The sequence below is a fragment of the Culex quinquefasciatus genome, chromosome 3 (assembly GCF_015732765.1).
Source record: "Culex quinquefasciatus strain JHB chromosome 3, VPISU_Cqui_1.0_pri_paternal, whole genome shotgun sequence".
NCBI classification, from domain to species: Eukaryota; Metazoa; Arthropoda; class Insecta; order Diptera; family Culicidae; genus Culex; species Culex quinquefasciatus.
The window spans coordinates 121,996,758-122,011,677 of NC_051863.1; the positions used below are offsets into that span (position 1 = coordinate 121,996,758).

General features: G+C 39.3%; 2 protein-coding genes across 2 annotated transcripts; one reads left to right on the forward strand and one right to left on the reverse strand.

The window, feature by feature from the left end:
- Positions 1–365: 365 nt before the first annotated feature.
- On the reverse strand, positions 366–6,871 carry LOC6052013. The gene is made up of 4 exons (XM_038261155.1): positions 6,809–6,871; positions 4,536–4,675; positions 4,196–4,328; positions 366–1,096 (listed from the first exon to the last, which is right to left on the reverse strand). The coding sequence occupies exons 1-4, from the start codon at positions 6,869–6,871 to the stop codon at positions 662–664; spliced, it is 771 nt and encodes a 256-aa protein (XP_038117083.1). The 3' UTR covers positions 366–661.
- Positions 6,869–14,579, forward strand: LOC6050735 (COP9 signalosome complex subunit 3). Its single transcript, XM_001867252.2, is given in 8 exon segments — positions 6,869–7,246; positions 7,328–7,482; positions 12,596–12,686; positions 12,752–13,129; positions 13,132–13,481; positions 13,540–13,722; positions 13,792–13,862; positions 13,920–14,579. Coding segments are annotated over 8 exon segments (1,299 nt in total). The 5' UTR covers positions 6,869–7,191; the 3' UTR covers positions 13,936–14,579.
- The last annotated feature ends 341 nt before the right edge of the window (positions 14,580–14,920 follow it).

Sequence of the window (14,920 nt, forward strand, 5' to 3'; positions counted from 1 at the left end):
CCAACCCAAAGGATGGGGGATCAAACCCCGGCTCGAGCAACATGGATTTTTCGTTCATATTCAGAGTTTTAAGAATTTATATTTCTTTAACTTTTTCGTTGGGAACAGATGAAAATAAACCCAGAACCATTCGCTTATTAATCAAACACCGTAACCAGTCAACCACTGCTACTCACTGGCCTAAACGTGATTTTAGAGCAAAAAACACGCTTCAGACCCGAGAAACTGGATTTTCTCAACATTTCAAGAACAAAGAACTGGATGTTTTAGGTTTTTCTAAAAGAGCACACGATTTTGAACTAAACTGTCTCAAGTTTTCGTAGAAGGGAAGAGTAAGCCACTCGGAAGAGTAAAAACAGGAGTTGTTGTTTGTCTCGATGCTCAGCACGTAAAGAAGGCCGCAGCCAGAGGTGCGAGCTCTTTTATTCATCCTTCATAGTATTCATTTCACTAATACCGTTACAAATAAAGAGAACGTCAAATGACATTTTAATGATAGGGCGATACCTATCAGTTCTTCCCCCTTTAGAGAAAATACATAGTTTTAAGATAAGAAAATTCATTCAAGAAATTACAAACGTAATGTAGTTATTTACACAGAAAATAATCCAAATTATCTAAATGATGAAAAAGAACTAAGTGTTCAGAAATCGTCAAATTATTATCTATACATAAATTCACTATTTGAAACAGGCTTCCTGATTCTCTTCGAGCGCCGAAGACAGACCGCCGGCAATTCTGCCGCGGATGCGTCTCGCTTCCGGCTTTTGGATTGTGTCGTTGCAGCTTCCGGGAAACCCCGGAACAAGCCGCTTCCGCCGTATCCGGCCCCCACCATATCTTCGTCTAAATTCAGCATCTCAACGTCCAAATCCACCACTGCCGCGTCCGGCGCAGACTTCTCGAACGGCGTCATCAGGTTCGGCCGTTCGTCTTGTTGCTGGTAATGTGGTTTAAGCTGATCGCGATGCGCTAGCCACACCGCGCTTCCAGTCGACACCGATCTTCTTCGAATCCACAACACGACGATTCGTGCTACTAGGCGCCATCGCGTTTTCTTGTCCTCGCTCCACTGGGAACCGTGTTGAACGAGTATCTGTTTAAAATACAAATAAAATTGTTTTATGACATTTATAATGAAAACTGTAATAGCAAATCTAAAACTCAGGACAGAAATCCAGCATATCAGCCTGTGAACAAAGCCAATAGACCTTGATACAACAAGTAATTCATCACTATTGTGGATTTTCGATTGGGAATTAATGCAAACACTGCATGGAGTCAAGATATTCTGATCTATTTTATGAAAATATATGCTAGGTATGTCCCAAGTTAAAGAGACTACCTCATTCACCACCCTTTCAAAAAGTTTCCATTGAAACCATTGAGTTTCCAAATCTACTATCTGATCATCTGTCAAACACTTCTCTTGAAAAGTTTTGGTTTTAGGTATGCTATAGTTTAACTTGTTTATAATTTGCTTTTCATTCAATGTACCATTGCACACACAACTATTTGAAATTAAATTAAATTTCCATGACAGACCATCATCGTCTTGAATAAAATAAATGCACAGATTTGAACAAATGACCAACAAACTAAAATTATGGAATTCTCCATTCGTCACTTTCGTTAGCCCGCGATTAAGATTTCTTAGCAAACAAATTGAGAAAATTAATCTCAAAATATAAATGACACAATGACTATTGCCAAACTGTCCAGCACACAATTACATTCAAGCGAACAAACCAACAGTTTTGGTTTGATGCTTTTAATAAGATTCCTGTTCAACATTTGTTGTTTCTCAATTGTGTACCAAATATGACTTTTCAAAAACAGATTTAATGATTTGGCATAGATGACTTGTAAACATTTCAATTTCCCGCTTTGAAAAAATAGCGGTTTGCCAACTTTGTCATTTAACAACCAGCAATCGTCCACAAATTTTTGATCATGCCGACCACAAAAATTGTCAACAAAGCGATTGTCTAACTTTTTAGCACATCCTTTACTCAAAATCAAAATAAATTGCAAATTTGCAATGCTCGTCAAAATTTCAGTCATCAATTTGTACAGTAACAACGAATTTTGTATAGATTTAAACCCATTTTGGCAAACAATTACAGCAATCATAATCAAAAATATTATCATCAATTCAATGTTTTGCATATCATACTCGTTTTTCAAATTAGATTTACATAGCTTTAAACTCAAACTACTACCTTTTCGCCCTGACATCTCAGAAACTTCGTCAAATAATACTTTTTCAAAACAAACACTTTCCGAACTTTCTTGAAACATTCCCCAAATTGGGGTTAAAATCAAATTCTGAACATCATCAATACAACACTCAATTCCACAACCATCATTGCCAATCAGCAGCTTTTTGTCCGAACTCTCACAGTTATCAAGATTTGCTTGATTTGAGTTATCATTAGTGGTAAATAAACATTCCAAATCAAAATTGTCACTGTCTTCCCAATTTGAGGTATAATATAAATTTGCTGCTATTGCATTGCTTGAAATATTCCTTTTGTTATCAAAATTATGTTCCATCGAACCCACGTTATTTACCAACATCATATCTTGTTTCATATCCAAAACATCGTCATACAAAAATAAGTTATTCAAACCACACACAACATTTTCTTCCCAATTTGGGGCACCTTCAAAACTCACGCTGACATATGCCAAAAGTTCATTAAAACCTACATTCTTACATTCACCGCCTTCCATGTTCTCATCCTGTAAAAATCCAAAACCACAAAACAAATTTTCATCCCAATTTGGGGCACCATCACAATTTTCATCAATATTATAACAAGTCTTATCAAACAAATCGTTCAAATCCAAAATCGAATCATCCTCCCAATTCGGGGTAAACAAACTTTTCAAATCAACGTCAACATAACTATCATCATCAATTGGTATAGAAAATGTGCTGTCATTCAACAAGCAACTATCATCAACTTCCAAATCAACCATTTGGTCCTCTATTTGTGTTTCATCCAATTTGACATAAGTTGTGTTCAAAACAGTAAAAATTTTCATGCATTGGTCGTTATTATCTTGAAAGTTTCCTATTTGGTTGAACATTTCCGCATTTGCGTACTCAATTTCACCACCTTCATTGCAGGAATAATCATCTGCAGTACTCTCACCCATGAAATTCACAAATTGTCTGTTAAAGTAATCAAGTTTGAAGCAATTTTGCTTAGAATGACCCATTTTCCCACAAAAATCACACGAAATTCTAGTCTGAGGATATCTCCTATCATAGCTTTTGTCAAAATACCTTTGTTGTTGTGTTTGGTTATTGAACCTTCGGTTAGTGTAAACTTGAGAATCAGAAATGTAGTTTTTATAAGGCTGAAATCTGGAATTGTTTCGCCTTTCTGGAAAATTTTGCCCTTGCAACCCATCATTTTGTCTGTAATTTCCGTACCGTGAAGACCCTTGCCTTTGTGTTGTTGTCTTTTGAATGTAATGAATTTGTACTGGTGTAAAGTAACTGTACTGTCCCAATTGAGATTCTCCAGGTTGATTGTTTAATGCTTTAACGTTTTGTTTTGCTATGTTCCATGTTGTGATGAACTTGTCCATCTTGTCCAAAGTCAAACTTTCCTCCTTCAGCAAATTCTCTTTGAGATTCCCGTCAAGAAGACCCGCCAGGACCCTGTCCATAATGGCCACGTTCTTAAACGCCCCAAAACCACAGAATTCCGCCTGCATCTTGACCGCCTGCACGAAATCCTCATTGGATTCATCAGGTTGCTGATTTCGCTGACTAAAACGAATGCGTTGGACTAAGTCCGGCTCCGTTTTGTCCAATTTTTGTTTCAATTTTAACACAATATCAGCATAAGTGGCCTTATCCAGCTCATCTTTGCTGTAGTGCAATTTTAATTGAGAAAAAAGAAACGAACCGCAAATCGTCATGAAATGCGACTTTTGCCGATCAACAGCAACCTGATTGGCATGAAAAGTATAAACCAATCTTTCGGACCAATCCGTGAATGACGTACCCTTTTTGTACGATTCAATAGAGGTAGCAATTCCATTAGAACCCATGTCTAATTTACAAAGTTTTAAATATTTAAATTTAAAAAAAAATTTAAAAAAATAAAGAAATAAAAAATAACGAAAAAAGCTCTATTACACACTGTAAAGGGATCAAAATTTTTGTAATACTCACCGACCACGTGCCCGGCCCTTGCCAGCTTTTGCTAGTACTCCACAAGTGGAATGGACACCTAACCTCAAAATCCAAACGAGGCTCGAAATTTCCCGAACCGGTCCTCCGTAGCTCCGCAAGATCACAACCAAACCTAAATTCACCAAAAGAAAAATAATCTTTCTTAAAAGCAGTCCCAATAATGGTGCAACTACCTTAGATTTCACTTTCACTTTTTCCCAACTGCTGGTCGAACAAACAAAAGGCTAAGAAAATGTGCTTTAGCACAAGCCAGGAACAAGAAGAAGATAGCTTCCCTTTCACAAAATTACAAAAAGCACTTTTACTTTTCTTTTCTTACCACCACGTCGAGCAACAATTGCCGGCCCTGGTCAAAAACGCCCTGCCGCAACACAGCAGAATCCAGCCGGAATTCTCCCACCGGTCGAAATTTCCAGCACCCGGAACTTCCCGGAAGATTTGCGCTCTCGGTCCCGTCGGCTACGTCACAGCACCTGCCGTCAAACCACCGACCAGCGAGATCTGCACACACACACCCGGCGTCACCGCAGGTTAAACAAAATGGCTGCTGCCAACGCCGCACGAGGCTTTTTCAAGCAACAAATTCACCGCGTTTTGCTTAGATTCTCCTCCTTCTCACGACCGACTCACGCACAAATTTTTTTTTTATCAGTGTTTGGAAGCCTCACCGGCCAATCGTTCTCCGCGAGGAAAAACGAATTTTTTGTAACCGAAAAAAAAAAAATTATTGCATGCACCACGACCGCGTCCAGTTTCCTCGTCGCCAACTAAACTGTCTCAAGTTTTCGTAGAAGGGAAGAGTAAGCCACTCGGAAGAGTAAAAACAGGAGTTGTTGTTTGTCTCGATGCTCAGCACGTAAAGAAGGCCGCAGCCAGAGGTGCGAGCTCTTTTATTCATCCTTCATAGTATTCATTTCACTAATACCGTTACAAATAAAGAGAACGTCAAATGACATTTTAATGATAGGGCGATACCTATCATGAACCAATATGCATCAATAACTCAAAATTTATGAAAATGCATATGGGACATTTATTCAAACAGTCCCGGGTAATTTTATAGCAAATAAATTAAATTGACAGGCCAACATCCTCTTAGAATGAGATGGCAAGTAAGATACTTTCGTCAAGAAAGGCCGTAAAGTATTTTTCAAAAAAGATTCAAAACCCCATTCTAAAATCTTTGCGATCCTACAAATAGCTTTATCAGCAAAAAGCCACTCTTTTATGCAAATGGACCGAAGTTTTACTTCCACATCCGATAGAAGGCGTGATCAGGCAAATCTCGTCTCGAAAAATGCCACCGGGTCCGTCTGGGATTGAACCCAGATCTGCTGGGGTGAGAGACTACCACGCTAACCACTAAACCATCGGGCCCGGCATTATCAGCAATTTAAGCTTAATTTTTGGACCCATTGTCATGATTTTTCCTTCAAAGATATAAATTTTGCGTCGCTTTCAATATTTTGACAAAATTTCTTCAACAAGTTGTTTAGAATAGTGCCCTACACATGCTGATTCCTTTTGGTAACGATTATCCCATTCCTTGTAAAGTTATGGAAATCGTCATTAATCAATGATTGCTAACTAGGTCGTCAATGATTGTGCCACAAAATTATATAAATTTTAAAGCATAATTGATTTAGATCAATAATTCCTTCAGTGGCTTTAAGAAGGCAACAACCGGCACATGCTGATTCCTTTTGGAGCTGAAATTCGTTAAATTGAATTTAATACACAATTTTTTATAGCGATGATTAATTTTCTTCGAAAATGATCAACGGCTTCACCTTAACAAGATTTCATGAGCATCATTTGAAAAGGTCGCATAAGCTGTGGCATGAGCATTTTGACAGCAGCAACTAGTTTACAAATTCCGATGCTACAAATAACGTTTTAACCCTTTCACGCCCAAAGCCACATCCACTCAACCCCCTGGTGGTTGGTCCAGCCGGGCCCTAAGCTGTCAGTTTTCGTGAGTTGCGCGTATTCACCGACAGATGGCTAGTGTGCCTCATCGGAGTCCGCCCATTAAATACGCAACTCAAAATTTGCAAGAGAAACTTTTTTTTCGTGACGGCTTTCGCGGCACGCTCACTTCAACTTTACTGGACTAATATTTGAACGCGGCATATCTCTAATAAAGTTTTTGAAGAAAATGATTCCAGATTGCTTATTTTGTCGATTTAAACCGAAACAAGCCAAAAACTATATTTAAACAATTCGCCTTTTTCAAAAGTTTGGCTAGATAATATCGAAGGCCGCCATCTTAGGCCCACAAAAAGGGGTACGCTCAGTTTGTATGGGAGCTGTCAACATGCTCCCGGGCTGGGTTGGTCACTTTTTCGTTTGACACTTTTGAGTTTGTACCCCATTGGTTTGACAAAGTCAAACTAAAAAGTGCCGAACTGTCACTTTTTGCACGACGCTCATAGTGTGCGTGAAACAAACGTTTGGTAGTGTGTGTGAACTCCGTGTAAAAGGGGTGTCAAACTAAAAAGTGACCAACCACCGGGGGTTGAGTGTATTATTTCTTCGTAGGTATGTCTACAGAGATTTTCTGAAGCCCTGGTGCAGATTTTCATTTGGCACCCCTTCCCGCTTCATCGATGTGTGCGTGTCATCTTCGCGCTGCTGCATGACAGCTGCTGTCATTTGCACATTCATTTTTTGTTGCAAAGCCGCCACACACCGCCGCCGCGATCGAAAAATTCGCAGCCAATTTTTCGCGTATTTCCAAGTGCCGTCGATCGGGAAAATCGCGGATTGTCGCGACGAAAATAGCGTGCAGATTTCGGCGAATTCGCGTCACGTCGCAAGTGCCGTGTGTGATTGGGTGTGCGGAGAGCTATGCGAAAATAGTTTTGGTCTTTGTCGATTGCAACTTTTGACAGCGGCTCCTTGTTGAGGGAAAAACTCTTCCCTTTCTTTTTTTTGTCGGTGTTCCGTGGGCAACCCCTCTGGCAGGACACGAGATGGCATCTCCGCTGGAACATTACGTGAACCACGTCCGGACGATGAGCAGCGCCGGTAAGTCGGCCACTTCCGGGCCGGAATCCGAACTGCGAGTTTGACCTTGTCTTCTTTTCCCCTTCCGGTCCTGTCCCTAAGGTAACTTCCGGGAGCTGGTGGAGTATCTGCTCGAGTCGACTGAGCTGCTGGCCAAAAATGGGAACATCCTCGATAACGTGCTGGAAACGCTCGACATCCAGCAGCACTCGCTCGGGGTGCTGTTCGTGCTGGTCATCAAATTCAGCGAACCGAATGTGAGTTGTGCCAACAGTTTTGCAATCTTGTTGTTTTTTCCTCCTTTGTAGGTAGAATGTTTTTGTTGTTGTTGCTGGTGGTTGATACTAAAAACAGGGTTGTTACGGACGGCGCGGATCGCGCGGATGGCGCGAATCGCGCGGATCTGGCGCGGATTTGCTGGCTAATTTTGCTCAGGCGCGGATTTCGCGCGGATAGCAATTTTGATAAAAAAAATATTGATTACGATAGAATTTCTTTAAAATTACAATGGAAAATATTATTAGGAATTAAATAAATTCAATCTTTTTCGTTGAGTGCAAAAACATCTATTTCCAAGAAGTTGCTAATGAAGAAAATTTTCTTCTAAACATTATTGATTTTTTTTCTTAATATGAAACTTCGAAATAATCTTCAAGGAGCGATTTTTTTAAAATGTATTGAGATTTGTTACATAAATCAAACATAACATTACAACTCATTATTTTTAAAACATCTGCTTAACAACCCGTATTAGTAACAATTTTATTAAAATCAAAATAACAAAATTCGAAAAATTACAGAATTTTAAAAATTTGAAGCTAAATAAAATTGAAATTTTCAAATTTTTGGTTTATTGAAAAAATTAAAAATTCTGTTGCCACTCTGATTCAGGTAGAATTGATTCTACTCCCTCTATCACAACATGACGAAATCCACTTAGCAATATGTTAAAATTTTTGTCTAAAAGCGAAATGTAGTGTTAAAATTAAAAAAAAAGGAAATCTGGAATTCAATACTTTGAAATTTCAGAATTTACATACGGAAATAATAAAGAAATTAGAATTTATTTTTTAAAATTGCCAAAACTTACAGACTTAAAAAACGTAAAGGAGTACGAATTATTAAATTGAAAAATTACGAAAATATTACAAATGATTTTTTTTTTAAGAAAGATCTTTATTTCTAAATTATTAATTTGTTAAATCATTAAATTATTAAATTATTAAATTATTAAAATATTAAATTATTAAATTATTAAATTATTAAATTATTAAATTATTAAATTATTAAATTATTAAATTATTAAATCATTAAATTATTAAATTATTAAAATATTAAATTATTAAATTATTAAATTAATAAATTATTAAATTATTAAATTATTAAATTATTAAATTATTAAATTATTAAATTATTAAATTATTAAATTATTTAATTATTTAATTATTTAGTTATTAAATTATTAAATTATTGAATTATTAAATTATTAAATTATTAAATCATTTCGGAGGCATAATTTTGTTTTGAGAAATTTAGTGAAGAAAATAATAAAAATTTCGTGTTTCGATTTTCCAGAGTAAAATTTTGGCGAGAATTATCAAGTACAAAATCCCTAGATTTTTTTATTTGGTGATTTATTTCATAGTTTTATTTTTTTTTTAATTTTTTAATTTAATTCTTTTTCCTGAATTTTTTTTAAGTGTTACAAAAAATGCTAACATTGTTTCAGAAATGGCAAAAAAGGTTCCACTTGGTGCAGGTGGGATATGAAACTCTCTTTTATGTTTGTCGCGATTTTTTTTTAAATGGCGCGGATTTCGCGCGGATTGGGGTTTGGGGTCGGCGCGGATCTGGCGCGGATTTCTTTTCGACTTTTCCGTAACAACCCTGTAAAAATATCAACGCACGCACTTTGAATCTTTTACAATAGTATTCAGTTGAAGTTCTTGGTATTTTTTTTAAGAAGTATTTTTTTCCTATCTTGTTAAATATATAACTTGCACGTATCAAACAGTATTAGGTATATAGTTTGTAATTAATCTCAAATTTCGATGCTGTTTAATTGACCCAAGGGGTGCTAAATCTGCAAACAATCTGTACTGAATTGTTTGGACCTGTAGACCAAATAGGACTAGAGAATTTTGGCGGGCAGGCTGTTTTTTTTTAATATTTATTAAAAGTTATTAAAATTACTGTTAAAATTTTTGAACAAATTCTTATAAAAAATAGGATGTTCTCTTTTATAAATGCTTACTGGGGATTACATGTAGAATTTATAATCTAAAGTCTAAAGAGTCTAGACTGCGTCTAAATTTTAGATACAGTCAAGACTCTATTAACCGTTTTTACCGTTTTCCGATTATCTGGAGCTCTCCGTAGAACGATTTTCGATTTTTGTTTGTTTTGATTGTCATATTTTTTAATGACAGATTAGAGTTTAGCCAAATTTTAGTTGTTTAGCCGTTTCTTTATCAAATAAATGTTCTCAACAAAGCCTGTGGAGGGGTCGGGCTCTACGTCCGAAAAGATCTGAAGGCATACCAAGTCCTCCTACGACGTCTCTCTCCCTATCGCCTCACAAGAGCAATTCTCTACGAAACCGGTCTTTTTTCTTAAATTTTAAGTTTTGTATTTTTTAATCCGACAAATTTGGCAGCTGTCCATACAAAAATGATGTATGAAAATTCAAAAATCTGTATCTTTTGAAGGAATTTTTTGATCGATTTAGTGTCTTCGGCAAAGTTGTAGGTATGGATATGGACTACACTGAAAAAAATGATACACATGTAAAAAAAATGGTGATTTTTTATTTAACTTTTTGTCACTAAAACTTGATTTGCAAAAAAACACTTTTTTTTTATATGTTTTAGAGGACATCAAATGCCAACATTTCAGAAATTTCTAGGTTGTGCAAAAAATCTTTGAGCGAGTTATGAATTTTTGAATCAATACTGATTTTTCGTAATATTGAATGTTTTACCCTTTTGAAATGTTAGTCTTGGTTTAAAAATTTTGAAAATATTTTTTTCGAAAAGATCGGAAAATTTCACGAATGTTTCATATTTTAACATTGTAAATTGGACCTATAGTTGCTGCGATATCGACATTAGAAAATGGTGTGTTGTTTGGGTGGGACTTAGAAAACATCAATTTTCCTGTTTTTAAACCTTTGCATGACAATATCTCAGCAACTAAGGGTCGTATCAACAAAGTTCAAAAATGCAAAATATAGAGAATTTTCTCAGCTTTTCAAAAATATTTTTTTTCAAGGGTGTGCAAACACGTGCACTAATTTAAAAAAATGAAAAACTGCGATTATTTTCAAAAAAGTCACCTAAATATAGATTTAACTTGAAAACGGTGCACTTTATCAAAATTTCACTAAAGTACTTTTTGATTGCAAATTTGATTTTACATCGAAAAATGAAGTTGAAAAATTTTTGCGACCAATTTTTCGATTTTTTGAAAAAAATCAGTATTGATTCAAAAATTCATAACTCGCTCAAAGATTTTTTGCACAACCTGGAAATTTCTGAAAAGTTGGCATTTGATGTCCTCTAAAACATATCGAAAAATAAAAAAAAATAAAAATGGTGTTTTTTTGCAAATCAAGTTTTAGTGACAAAAAGTTAAATAAAAAATCACCAATTTTTTTTTACCGTGTATCATTTTTTTTCAGTGTAGTCCATATCCATACCTACAACTTTGCCGAAGACACTAAATCGATCAAAAAATTCCTTCAAAAGATACAGATTTTTGAATTTTCATACATCATTTTTGTATGGACAGCTGCCAAATTTGTATGGAAAATTATATGGACAAACTAATGATGCAAAATGGCTTCTTTGGGTATACCGAAGGCACCAAAAAAGTTTCAGTCGGATTAAAAAGTACAAAAAAAAAAATCGAATGACCGAAATCTGAGAGAACTGCTCACGAGTAGAGTACATGGTGGTCCAAATCAAGATTGGCGAGCTAACCCTCGAGGTAGCCGTCATCTACAACCCTGCCAGTTCAAATCAATCGTTTTGTCAGCACTACGAAAAGGTTTTACTGGAAATGGTTTCGATCGGACGTTCATCGCCGGGGGCTTCAACGTCAACGTTGATGCCAACCCGCCCACCACGAACCTGATCGCACTCAAGAGGATCAACTCAACGTTCAACTTGGTGGTCCTCCCTACTGGTCCCACCCGAATAACTGACACGTCCTCACGATTGCCCCCATCACATCAAGAAGGCAAAAACGACCTCTGCAAGCAACATCTCGGACCACGAGATCGTCTGCTTGATTGCGGACATCAGAGTACCAAGCTTCAAGGACATCGACCAAGTCCAACTGCATCCAAACAAATGCAACGGGGTCAGACGGTATTCCGATATCGTTTGTCAAGCTGTTGTGCCCCTTCATCTTACCGATCCTGTCTCACTTGTTCAACGCCATCATCGACGCTCAAGCCTTCCCGATCCAGTGGAAGGCGGCCATCGTCACACCCAATCCAGCCCAAAGACTACCGCTTATCGGTATCTCGGCTTATCTCAACATTTCTGGGGCAGCAAGCTGTACGAAGCGGAAACGGAGCATCGGCTGTCAGGAAGTAACTGACGGCACCCCGCAAGGGTCATGTTTGAGCGCACTTTTGTTCAGCATGTACCTCAACAACCTGCCGAAGACTCTGAAGTGCAACTACCAGTTATACACCGATGACCTACAGATCTACCTTTCCGGACCGATATCCAAGGTCGGCCTTGAAACAATCACCCGGTGGGCCTCCAGAAACAGCTTGCACCCAAACCCGAACAAAACGCAGGCCATCATTTTCTGTAAGACCGGAAGAGTTGAGCCGCGAACAGAAAATTGTTTTCGACGGAGAGGTTTGGTAGCTCTGTCGGACTCTGTTACAAACCTCGGGCTGCAGCTCAACAGCAACATGACATGGGCACAGCAAGTCAACGCCGTGGTCCAAAAGGCGTTCAACACCCTAAGGACGCTCCAACACTTCACACCTGTGATGTAGTGTACTACCATCGACTCTCGGTGGCACTCAAGGATCAACTTCATCGCTGCTTCAAGTCGGCGGTACGATTTGCACAACAAGATTGCAACTACTTTCATATGTAAAGTGACAAAAATGCACGGAGTTATTTCGGATTTCGTTGAATATCTCAAGATTTAAATAGAATTTTGGGGATCTGTGAAGGTCAAAAGGTGAGGCATTGTGAGCTGCACAAAATGGCGTTCTTAACTCAATTTGGCCCAAAACGCACGTACGACAAGTTAGCACGACGGCGACGACTTGACGAATACATTGTAATCGAGTAAAAGTAGTGGAAGTACAACTTATGTGTAATTTTTGTTCGCTTCTTACAGAACCATGACGACACGGAGAACGTTCTGCGCGTCGTTCGCGAGTTTATCACGCTGTGCAACGGCGAACAGGTCCGCTTCGCCACCCAACCATGTAAGAGGCTTTTTTCAAATCGATTTCACATTCGCCGCTAACAGCAACTGCTTCTCTATTTTAAGACTTTGAGCTCTGCCACCAGTTCACGTCGGCACTGGTCAAGAACAAACAGTACACGATCCAGGGCATCCAGGTGCTGGCGCTGGCGGTCGAGAAGATCCGGATGTTCGACACCCAGCTGACGCCCGTCCACGCGGACCTGTGCCAGCTGTGTTTGTGCGCGAAAGTGTTCAGCCCGGCGTTGCGCTTCCTGGACACGGACGTGACGGCGATCGCCAACACTGAGGACAGCAACCACGACACCAAGTACTTTCTGCTGTACTATTACTACGGGGGGATGCTGTACACGGCGGTCAAGAACTACGAACGGGCGCTGTACTTCTTCGAGGTGGCCGTCTCGACGCCGGCCCTGGCCATGTCGCACATAATGCTCGAGTCGTACAAAAGTACATCCTGGTGTCGCTGATACTGCACGGGAAGGTCGTCCCGATACCGAAGTACTCGTCCCAGGTCATCTCGCGGTTCATGAAGCCTCTGAGTCACGCGTACCACGACCTGTCCAGCGCGTACAACAGCTCCAACAGCGACGAGGTGCGGAACGTCGTCAACAAGTACCGGGACTCGTTCCTGCGGGACACCAACATGGGCCTGGTGAAGCAGGTCGTGTCGTCGCTGTACAAGAAGAACATCCAACGTCTGACGAAGACCTTCCTGACGCTGTCGCTGGCGGATGTGGCGAGCAGGGTGCAACTGTCCGGACCGGCCGAAGCCGAGCGGTACATCCTGAACATGGTGAGTCTCTCGGGTTTGTTGAAAAGTTTCAATGGTAACGCTTTCGCTCTGCTATTAGATCAAATCGGGCGAGATCTTCGCGTCGATCAACCAAAAGGACGGCATGGTGGTGTTCAAGGACGACCCGGAAAAGTACGACAGCCCCGTCATGTTCCACAAGGTGCAGCAGGAGATCACGCGCGTGATGGGCCTGAACAAGCAGATTCTCAAGATGGAGGAGGACATCATGCTCAACCCGGTGGTGAGTTCTGGCGGGCATTCCCAGTAACCGTGAAGCGTTGATATTAATTGATAATCGTCCCTCTTGCAGTACGTCAAAAAGTCGATGGGAAATCAGGAGGATGACGTGATCGGTGGCCAGCACTCAAAGTCCTACTCTGGGTAAGCTCTCAAGCTCAACAACTTGTTAAGAGTAAAAGCTCAACTCTCTCGTTCTAGGGATCCCACCGAATAATGCAGCCATCGGGTGGACTCGACCCAAACGACTGACACTGGAAGCTAGCAGAAACAGCAACAGCAGCAGCAGTAGAATAGAAGTGAAATCCAAACTTTTCTCTCCGAACGGCTGTTACAACAAACACTCACACACAAAGTTACAGTTTAAAGATGACATGTAAAACACGACAAAAAAAAAGATCGTCGTCGATTACTCCCACACAACATAATTCACACGCAATCGAACAATAGAAATAAATACACTGAAACGCATTCAAGTACAGCTTTCACTAGCGAGTAAAACAAGCTTTGATGCAATTACAGCGCGCGAAGAAACAAAGAAAAGAGTGAATTTAAAAATTCAGTGGAAGGAAAACATACCCAAGTGATGATCAATAGGCGCGTTACAAATGTGCTTGCTCCCGATCAAGTGAAGTGAAGTTAATGAGTTACAGACAGAGAAGTAGAAGAACCGAGTTCGTTTGTGTGCGTGCGTGCGTGAGAGTGAGTGAAGAAATGAGAGAGTTTTGAGTTGAAGTGGCGTACGAGATAAACAAAAAAAAAAACGCTAATTAAAAATGCAACCTGTAAATCGAACGAAGGAGATTTTGGATAGAATTCTCTCAATAAAAATATGAAAGATAGTGTAAAACATTGAAGGTAGATCTAGGCGTTGTTAGTTTGCTTTGCAATTGATGACTTTCAATGTATTTGTTGATGATATTTGATTTTCATGCGATCTAATCCACCCGTAAAGAGATACAATGAGATAAAAGTTCGCTTGCGGAAGAGTCACAGGTACGCACACCCTGTACTTGTTGTATCAAAATCCAAGACCTAAGAAAACCGACGGACGCAGCGCAATGCCACCGTTGCTAGAAATTCGGCCACGGCTCGCGGAACTGCAACCTCCCGCCCCGCTGTGTGAAGTGCGGTGAATGACACGTAGGTGTGCATTGTCGTACAAGGCGAACTTGGGGGACAAGACAGAGCAAACCAAGGCG

Excerpts from the sequence above, each read along its gene's own strand:
- LOC6052013 (XM_038261155.1), bottom strand. The coding sequence starts at position 6,871 with ATGACAGCAGCTGTCATGCAGCAGCGCGAAGATGACACGCACACATCG. Across the intron at positions 4,676-6,808 it reads CATCGATGAAGCGGGAAGGG|CCGACGGGACCGAGAGCGCA; the intron begins GTGCCAAATGAA and ends GCTGTGACGTAG. Across the intron at positions 1,097-4,195 it reads AAGGGCCGGGCACGTGGTCG|ATACTCGTTCAACACGGTTC; the intron begins GTGAGTATTACA and ends TATTTTAAACAG.